The 10,489-nt window shown below is 40.1% G+C and overlaps 1 protein-coding gene across 1 annotated transcript; it reads right to left on the bottom strand.

Annotated features, from left to right (window-relative positions):
• Positions 1-1,532: 1,532 nt before the first annotated feature.
• Positions 1,533-8,218, bottom strand: LOC108703885 (serine protease 27). Its single transcript, XM_041576439.1, has 7 exons — positions 8,145-8,218; positions 7,770-7,805; positions 7,035-7,212; positions 6,689-6,957; positions 5,508-5,665; positions 3,608-3,834; positions 1,533-2,336 (listed from the first exon to the last, which is right to left on the bottom strand). Exons 1-7 carry the CDS (start codon positions 8,200-8,202, stop codon positions 2,273-2,275), a joined length of 990 nt encoding a protein of 329 aa, XP_041432373.1. The 5' UTR covers positions 8,203-8,218; the 3' UTR covers positions 1,533-2,272.
• Positions 8,219-10,489: the final 2,271 nt, after the last annotated feature.

Raw genomic sequence — 10,489 nt, 5'->3', positions numbered from 1 at the left:
GGATTGCTCTCCAAACACTTCAGGTCAGCGGGGAATCACTCTCAATCTCTTTCCCAGCTAGTCACACCTCCTTACTGCACATGGAGGTTTTCACTGGCCACTCACCCTACTCCACTCAAGGAGGTCTCCAGGTAGTCCCACAACTCTTTTTATCTGCAGCCAAATTATCTTGCTACCTCTAACTGGACACCTGCAAACACTTAACAGAGCATGGAATGGAAGGCCCACTCTGCTCTCTTATATTCACTCCAGGGACTTATCATCCAGCTTTTCCTAAACCGGTACACATCTCTTACAATCGGAACAAAGTGCTCGTTTGAAGTAGCTTGGAAGACAGCTGTTGGCTAAGACATCTTTGCCTGGTGCAAAGTCCTTCCTTGAGAGTTCTTTGGATAAATCACTTTACTTGAAACCTCTTGGGACAGAGCACTTACTCTGGACTCCTTGAGTCATATTATTGTATACAACTGTGTTGATAAGTTAATTATACGGTAGGGTTAAGCACAGGAGTTGGTAGTGGAGGGCTTTTTGAGTTTCAAAGCATTTAGTGCCAATTTAAAACAACAAAAACATTTCTGGTACAGATTAACCAATATATTACTATCCCTAGGTTCACAATACCCAAGTCAACTATATACAATTTGCTTACTGTTATATAACAACAGCATATTCTTGAAAACATTTTAAAGTCTAAAGCAACTGAACTTTTTTTGGGTTTTCTTGAAAACGTTTTACTGATCATCCGAGTGGCTTCTTCAGTTTAAACCAAGCCATTCGGATGAGTGGTGAGAAGTTTTCTAGAAAACTCAAAAAAGTCCAGTTGCTTTAGCCGTAAATCTACTAGATACCATGGGGCAAATTCACTAAGATTTGTAGTTGCGCCAGTGTCCACTTCGCCAGGCGTATTTTCGCCAGCGCTACGCAAATTCACTAAAATCCGAAGTTGCGCTCGGGAAGTGTACGGTTGCGCAGTTGCGCTAGCGTTAATTCGCCAAGCAAAGCGAAGTTACGATAGCGATGATTAATTTGCATACGGCGCCAAATTGAAGTTACAATGGAGGAATATGTAGCAGCACTACACAAGCCTGGGAAACCTTCAAAATAGCAAATAAAATGTTTATTTTGCCCTACACATGTGCCCACTGTATAGTTAAGGTGCCATGAGTTAGGAAATGTAGGGGGGGAAGAAGGGTAGCCCCAAAAACATTTTCGATCTTTTTCAGCCTATCACCCATAAAAAAAGAAAAAACGCCAGCATTTTTTGGGACTTAGAATTTTTTTTTTACTTTTTTTGAAGCAATCCCTATCTACTCTATTGCGCTTCGCCTGGTCTGAGGTGGTGAAGGAAGTCTGGCGTAAAAGGTAGCGTTCAGAAAAAATGCGTGAGTCAGTGAATTTGCGTTGTTACGTCCGTTGCACAAATTCGCTAGGCGTAAGGGTGCAAAGTAACACTAGCGAATTAACGCTAGCGTTAGGCGCTTCGTCCTTTAGTGAATTTGCCCCCAAGTATCATGACCTAGATGAATAAGAATCTCCATAAACATTTAGCTCTTACTCTATTCCTAAGGTAGGTTGGGACCCTTATAAATTACCTGTGTGGTGCCAGTTGGCTTGCATACATCAGAAAGAGAAAAGTGAGCGAGTAGAGAGAGGAGTAGCCATACCAGGTAATCCCTGTGGTGTGCAACTCAACTGTGAGGCTTCGCTGTAGTTGGGTGAGGTAACAGGAAGATCGGTATGTATTAGTGTTAACATTACTAAGTTTGGCCACGTGTGGAAAACAGAAAACTAAGAATTGCCCAGAAGGTTTTACAAGGGTGGAATATAGAAATGTTATGAATATGAAGGAAATCATTGCACTGCCCATGTTTCATGTAGGGTTGCTGACTGATGATGTAGGGGGTTGACCGATGATGGGAATGGGCTCTGTAGACCTTCAGAATAAAAGGAATGGCTCCTTGGTGGTAATTGTATGTGTGTGGATCTGGGTGTGGATAATGGATATACTCAATATCTTCTTGCATCCACCAGTTGCTTATTAAAAACATCCACAAACATTTGCTGGAATTTTTATGTTTACATGATAGAATCTAAAACAACATCAACAATAAGGAAAATAGATTATTCTTAAAATGTCTGTATGGAGTTTATGTTTTTTTATAATGCAGTAAACAGTTGTATGCCATAAAATTGAATGTTTCCTAAAACTTTAGCAGAATATTCCCCAACAATCCATCATGGTGAGTCTGGAAGGAATAAGGCTCCCTAGGGCTCACAACTGCACCCGAGTAGCAACGCCCAGCATTATACTATTAATGGGGGTTGACAGTGTCATCCTGTTTAAAAATATAAAGAACAAATGCATATTATTTCTCTATATTATACTGTATATTTATATATATTCTTTATACTCTGTTTCTACTGTAGCATAAAAGATATATACAGGTATACTAGTCTCTCAAATACAATTAAAGCAGTATAATTTTACAGCTGTGATATCACTCTTGCTTAATGTTAAGACTATGACTGTGGATCCTGGGACTTAGGGGGTACATTATCCCTTATAATACAAGTGATATTCAGAGTTCCCTGTATAACTCAGCCTGCAGCCTTGTGTCTTTATATGGTCACAGAACAACCCCTCAGTGACTTCTAATATCCTTATCATTTACAGTAGGGGGTACATTATCTCTTATAATACATGAGTGATACTCAGAGTTCCCTGTATAACTCAGCCTGCAGCCTTGTGTCTTTATATGGTCACAGAACAACCCCTCAGTGACTTCTAATATCCTTATCATTTACAGTAGGGGGTACATTATCCCTTATAATACATGAGTGATACTCAGAGTTCCCTGTATAACTCAGCCTGCAGCCTTGTGCCTTTATATGGTCACAGAACAACCCCTCAGTTTCTTCTAATATCCTTATCATTTACAGTAGGGGGTACATTATCCCTTATAATACATGAGTGATACTCAGAGTTCCCTGTATAACTCAGCCTGCAGCCTTGTGCCTTTATATGGTCACAGAACAACCCTTCAGTGACTTCTAATATCCTTATCATTTACAGTAGGGGGTACATTAGCCCTTATAATACATGAGTGAAACTCAGAGTTCCCTGTATAACTCAGCCTGCAGCCTTGTGTCTTTATATGGTCACAGAACAACCCCTCAGTGACTTCTAATATCCTTATCATTTACAGTAGGGGCTACATTATCCCTTATAATACATCAGTGATGCTCAGAGTTCCCTGTATATCTCAGCCTGCAGCCTTGTGCCTTTATATGGTCACAGAACAACCCCTCAGTTTCTTCTAATATCCTTATCATTTACAGTAGGGGGTACATTATCCCTTATAATACATGAGTGATACTCAGAATGCCCTGTATAACTCATCATGCATTGGCCACAGATAACAACTCTAATCTAATTTTACACTTATATTCCTATTACCTACAGTGTATACCAAAACTTTTTATAACATACTTATATTATTCCATGTATCTTACAGTACCTGATATGTGTTTTCATCTATAATCAAAAAGCTTTAGATTTAGATAAACAGAAAATGAATCAGGGGAAACCAAAGAGTAAAGAACTCACCAACAGAGATATAGCGTAAAGAATATCCAGTGTATTCCCTCAACTGCTGAGCTTGTCCTTGTTGATCCTCTATTAGAGATAAATGATTCTGGAAACCATTTTTCCATGGCAGGAACAGAAATATAAACTCCAGGGAATCCCGTTCCACAGCCATATCCGCTAGTCATTATTCCAACCAAGTACCACTGCTTGCCCTCCATACAAACCAGTGGTGCCCCTTTATCACCCTAATAAACACACAGGAAAATAGAAATAATCCTGAGAAACTGGGGGATGTCATAACTGTACAACTTGTGGGATGAGTTGTCCATTGCACCCAGATATCACAGAAGTTCCAAGAAAATTCTGCCCCTTTGGTGCTTTTGTTCATATCATGAAACTAACTTCAGGCCTCATTGATTCCAAAGCTTTTGGAGCAAAGTAGCCAAATATGGTCCATCATAGTACTAACTAGTCTGAAAGATGAGATTAAATCTCCGGAGTTTGAGTGCCATTCCAGGTGTTAATAATAGAGATAAAGTTAAATTGCTAAACTCAAGGGTGTAAAATTGCTCCCTGAAAGCAAATGTGGAAAAACACACTATTATGAAATAGTCTTAAAATATATAGAGGGATAGATGTATCCCATGTGGCTAGTAGATTTTGAGCAAGTGTCCAGAAGATCAAAGCAGCCCAGTATTGCCTACATACTTGTGGGTTTATTCATTCATAAAATTATTATTTGAAAAATGGCTGGCCATCTACTGGAGGGCTCATTTACAAAAGCCATGAAGGGTGCAAAAAATGCATGCTGCCATGTTTTTTGCCCTATGAACTCTTTCTAAGTATGAGTGGACCTGGGACCTGCACTTTCCATATGAATACAGTAATCTCTGCATTTGAAAGTGCAGTATTCATTAGGTATTGGCTGGGGGAGGCACATAGGACTGGCTTTTCCGACCTCTATAGGATATGTTATCCGGAAACTCTTCAAAATTAAGCTTCAAAGCTTCAAATTAAGGGAGACACTCCATAGACTCAATTTCAAATAATTCAACATTTTGAAACTTATTCCCATTCTTCTCAGTACTAACAATACAGTACCTTGCATTTGATTTGACCAAATAAAACATAATTAATTCGTATTGGTGGGGAAAACAATCCTATTGGGTTTATTTAATGCTGAAATTATTTTTAGCAGACTTAAGGTATGGAGATCAAAATTATGGAAATACCCCTTATGCAGAAAAACCCAGGTCCCAACCATTCTGGATAACAGGTCCCATACCTATATTATGGAACAAAACTGAATTAGCCCTTGGCTAATGATGCATAACATATTCATTTTAAACTAGTTGGGGCAAATGTGAAATAAAATGGAGACTGGGGAGGTGGGGCCCACTAGAAAACCAGAGCTAAGAACCCACCGCCCCATCTCCCCAGATAAGGACCAACCACCCATCCCCCCAGCTAAGGACCCACTTCCCTGTACCCTCCAGCAAAGGACCCACCTCCCCATCCTCCAAGCTTAGGACCCACTGCCCCGTCCTCCCAGCCAAAGACCCACTGCTCTGTCCCCTCAGCTAAGGATCCACCATCCTGTTCCCCCAGCTAAAGACCAATCATCCAGTCCCCCCCTGCCAAGCACCCATGCCACTGCCCTCCCTAGATAAGGACCCACCACCACTCCTTCACACCGTCCCCCCATGATTACCTCTGCCACAAGCACTGCTGATTACCGTTATATTCCCACCCTCCCCCTGCACAATGCTCCGCTGCCTGCCCATGTACCCTGGTTCATGGAGTCCAACAAGACCAGGGTCCACTGGATTTTTTCTGCTGGCCAGTACAACCCTGAATATTGCTGACAAATACCATATATATTTAAGCCAGTCTTTTGCTTATAAATAGTATCACTCACTTTGCAGGCACCTCTTCCTCCATGGATGTCTGTTGCACATATCATATCATCTGTAATGTTACTATTGTTTGTCGCTTGGCTATAAAAGCTCTTGCACTGCTCAACACTTATCAACTGCACTTCCACTTCTTGTAAAGTAACTGGTTTTGGGTTGGTACCTGTGGGAGGTTACATTTTGTTTATAGAAATATCAAAGGGAGACTATAATGAAAAAGAAAAAATAATATTAGCTTCAGGTGACTCCTCCTCATTATCCCCCTCTCAACAATCGTTCACTCTACATGCAGCTTAATATCGGAGTCAAGAATACATTCTTTTGGCAAAGGGAGCATCCAATAATGCATTTGACCTAACTGCCAATCTAAATCCAAATCCTGCATAAAGAGAGACAGATTGTGACTTGATGACTTTGGACACCGTACAGAGTTTATTATTGATTATCTTAAGGACATTTATTCTTTCCACAAAATGAAAACATATTAAATTTGCGTTCTGCCAAGGAGGGCCCATAGTGCTCAATCCATAAGCAAGTGTGCCACGGGGAATGTTGCAGTCTGAACCTACCGGACCCCACTTTGGCCTGTATTACTTACTTGAAGGCAGGATAAGATGGGTAGAGGATAGGATAGGAGATGACTATACGTCAACAGACCTGAAACCCCTCCTGCTGACCCACATTTTTACTCCGAATAATTACTTTATCCCACTTTACTTTAGTTTTTGGTGCAACCTTCTCCAAAGCCAGAAGCGTTTATTATAATTCTGAGGTCATTAAAGGGATATGTGAGATTGGAAATCAATATTCATTTGGAAACCCCACCTTGCACAGTTGTAATATATGGACTTTTTTGCAGCTTTTTTGTTGATACCCAACCCAATAGGAGACTTTATTTTTCACTGTAGTCTGGCTATGGCCAATGATTTTAAATCTCAGCTCCAGGAGCACCAAATTTACATTGTAAACTCAAAGGCTTGTTTTCCACCAATCCTTTACCACCCCTGAATGAAATACACTTGTGTGTGCAATAACAGATAGATGTCAATGCAAACATTCCTGGGGCAGTAAGGGGCTGAATCATAGGTTTCTCATGTTTGAAATGGTCTAAATGACAATGGAACATAAAGAATGAAACTTAAAAAAAATTATATGCATATACTGTATAAGTAAAAAAAATACATACTATGAAGCTCAGATTGTCCCCACTCAGTTACTTTGCAATTATGCCCAGGCAGAAATTCAGTGGAAGGTGTAGGCAGACAGGCTGGAAGAATAAAGTCAGTGAAGTTGACGTTCCATGAGAGCCCTACAATGGCAACATCAACAGGGGAATCTGAGTTATTGTATCTATGAAATATAAGGATCTTTTCCACTGGAACAGAAACTTCTCCATCAGGATTTCCAGTTATACTGTAGGCCCCAAGGGTTATGGTAACAGAGGAGGCGTTTACCCTAAACAAAACCAGATTGAGGGTTATAAGTGCACTGACATACACAATCACTAACTCCCCAATGACGCACACACTGACCTTGCCACACAATGAGCTGCAGTCAGAACCAGGTTGTTACTGACGAGGGTTCCACCACACGCTCTTTTTCCGGGAAGTTGCAAGATCACTTGCCAAGGATTCTGTCCCTTCTTTGCTTCCTGCCCCCAAGCATTGTGGCTGCTGACTTCTACAGGGTTTCCACAGGTTTCAGCCAAGCCTGGAGGAAAATAAAGTGTATATTAGTCAGAAGAATATAAAGTAACTAGTTAGCAGTTGTACATGATTGAAATGACACAATAAAACTCTTCTTAACAGACTTGTTTTCAAAAATCCCTGACATCATTTAGGCACCACCGTATGGAACGTGATGTTAGTTTAGTCTATTGGGCCTGGCCCTCTCTTAAAAATGCTGCACTCTTTGCAACTCTCTTGTTAATGCAAATCTGTCTAAACCACGTTTGATGGTGGAAGCAAATTATATACAATCAGGGTCAGACTGGGCCGGTGGGACCCTGGGAAAAAACCCACCCAGGTCTGCTCCCCATGCCTCTCCTGGCCCTACCAACTCACAATTTGCAAAAAGAAAGATATGCACAGGGAGGTGGGTTGCACCTGGAGCAGGGGCAATTAAAGGGGGTTGTGCCTGTGGCAGGGGGGGCATTGGAGGGAGATTGTGCCTGGGGCTGTTGGGTGGTGAGGGGGCCCCTGACATGGCCACCCAATGGACCGCCAGTACGACGATGTTTACGATATTTGTTTCATACTCCAACTTACTTTGATTACTTGTTTCTTCATCAAAAGCAGAGGCCCCTATAGAAAGATAAAAATACAACAAAAATTGAGAGCAGTACATCAAATTTAAAAAAAACAACTTTGAAAATATATGGGATAATGTGCTTTCAGTCTTCTTTCCTCTGTCCCCTCTCTCTCTTTGTCTCTGGGGCTTATTAAATAACATACATCTTTAGCTGCTCTCCATGCAACTAATGTAGATCTTGGCTTTGATTTTATCATTTGCTGTATTTGCTGAAAACAAATGCACTGGCACACTTCAGCCCATATGTTAATAAAGCAAACCCCTATGTCCTCCTTGGTGCATGTGAGTAGTAAATCCCGGGCCAAAGCTTTATGTGCTGTAGAGACACTTACCCCAGTTCAGCAGAACCAACACCTGCATTAAATGGAACAAGCACATCATTCCTTTCATTTAGAGATCAAATGTGTATCTCTTTTATACTGAGGGAGGATTACCAGACCAGTTTTTATATGTGACAATTCTTCATTAACTAGATATAAAGCACACCCAACCTTTCCAGTTTACATGAACTGAGGATTGTTGGAACTCCCCAGGGCGGTGACCAGAACAGAAAATATAGAACCTTTACTGCCTGAAGGAGTGAGAGCTGGGTCTCAAACTAGTTCCAGTTTAATGAGAATATATACCTTAAAAAGTCTTGAGCTTGCTAGTCTTTCCCTTTGCCAACATCATACTTTTCCCAACATCTTTTTGGAACCCTCTTGAGCAAAGTATACTTTGGTATAATGTAAAACTTAACTTACATTATAGGGCAGATTTACTAAGGGTAGAAGTGAATATTCAAATTGAAAAACGTAGAATTTCAAAGTATTTTTTGGGTACTTCAACCATCGAATAGGCCAAATTCGACTTCGATTCAAAGTGAAAATGCTTTGACTATTCGACCATTTGATAGTCGAAGTACTGTCTCTTTAAAAAAACTTCGACACGTCGCCACCTTAAACCTGCCGATTGCTATGTTAGCCTATGGGGACCTCCTAGAACATATAGCCAACATTTGGCAAAGTTTTTAGAAGTCGAAGTGAAATCGTATAATTAAATCCTTCGAAACGCAGTACGATCGTACAATGTTAAAAATCCTATGAATTCTACTTCCAATGTCAAAGTAGCCTATTCAATGGTCGAATTTCGAAGCTTTTTGCACTTCAAACTTCGACCCTTGATAAATCTGCCCCTAAGTGTTGTGCAGACCAAAACCCTTCATGTATTGAAGATCTGTCCCTCTAAAGATGCACCAAGTAGCTCCCCATCTTCTTTTCAGCTCACAATATACATTAACGAGGATCATTAATAATTAAATCAGATTCACATTACATGGCAATTCAGAACCAAGAGTATTCTTCATCAGAATCTAATAATCAGCCTATCAGCTTCTGTGGAAGATGAACTTTATTTTCTGCTTGATGATTTTGGATGATCCCCATGCTTAGCTTCTCAACAGCTGCTTAGAGCCCACTGAGCATGTGCAGTGCCACTGACACACAAAGTATGTGCTAATAGTATCCAAGATAGCAAGCTCTTGTAGACAACTTGGGAAGCCTGGCTTTCACCCTAAGTTCAATATAATAAAAATAGTTATTTTATGCTTTAGTTCTCAGTTCTCTCAATTTGATAGTATTTTCAAAGAAATGCTTTCTAGATTTAATGAATAATCTTTATATAATGTCCTGGCATTGTGTTTTTCTTGCTTCATTTACAGCTCAATGTAAAGGTTTTGGGAATACTCATACAGATATATTGATAGTGGTCCAAAAAAGGAGCAGCGCACACTATACAAAAGAATTCTATGACAATTAAACTCACATATCTAATAAAATTTTTATTTTTACTAACGTGGAAGATATTTTATTCAGTTACCCAGTTCAGGGGATGGGAGGCATAGTCTATTTGTATTGTGACTTTATTTAGTATCATTAAGTACAAAGCTGGGAAAGTCCCTATCCAAAGGAATATACTCCCTAAATAGTTCTTGTCATGTGTATCTCTCATGTGTATCTCTCATGAAGAATGGTGGCACAGCCTATAAATTTTAATTCTGTAAGTATAATTGGGTTAAATAAATAAATAAAAAAGGTATATGCTAATTAGAGAACTACACAAATTACGACCTGATATTGCCATGATTCCGGAATTACACCTTAAAGGGATACTGTCATGGGAAAAATGTTTTTTTTTTCTCTCAAAACACATCAGTTAATAGTGCTGCTCCAGCAGAATTCTGCACTGAAAACCATTTCTCAAAAGAGCAAACAGATTTATTTTATATTTAATTTTGAAATCTGACATGGGGCTAGACATATTGTCAGTTTCCCAGTTGCCCCCAGCCATGTGACTTGTGCCGAGTCACTCTTTACTGCTGTACTGCAAGTTGGAGTAATATCACCTCCTCCCTTTCCCCCCCAGCAGCCTAACAACAGAACAATGGGAAGGTAACCAGATAGCAGCTCCCTAACACAAGATAACAACTGCCTGGTGGATCTAAGAACGGCACTCAATAGTAAAATCCAGGTCCCACTGAGACACATTCAGTTACATTGAGTAGGAGAAACAACAACCTGCCAGAAAGCAGTTCCATCCTAAAGTGCTGGCTCTTTCTGAAAGTACATGACCAGAGAAAGTGACCTGTGATGCACCTACACACCAATATTACAAATACACTAGTTCAGGAATGACATTT

Source organism: Xenopus laevis, chromosome 9_10L (genome assembly GCF_017654675.1).
Source record: "Xenopus laevis strain J_2021 chromosome 9_10L, Xenopus_laevis_v10.1, whole genome shotgun sequence".
Taxonomy (NCBI): domain Eukaryota; kingdom Metazoa; phylum Chordata; class Amphibia; order Anura; family Pipidae; genus Xenopus; species Xenopus laevis.
The sequence above is the reverse complement of the archived record's forward strand: the minus strand, read 5'-3'. Positions and strand labels throughout refer to the sequence as shown.

What these genes read in the sequence shown, in the direction of transcription:
- LOC108703885 (XM_041576439.1), bottom strand. Translation starts at nt 8,202, where the DNA reads ATGAAAGGAATGATGTGCTTGTTCCATTTAATGCAGGTGTTGGTTCTG. An exon ending in TGAAGAAACAAGTAATCAAA is followed by an intron (nt 7,213 to 7,769) that starts GTAAGTTGGAGT and finishes ATTTTCCTCCAG; the next exon opens with GCTTGGCTGAAACCTGTGGA. An exon ending in GAGGAAGAGGTGCCTGCAAA is followed by an intron (nt 3,835 to 5,507) that starts GTGAGTGATACT and finishes TGTGTTTATTAG; the next exon opens with GGTGATAAAGGGGCACCACT.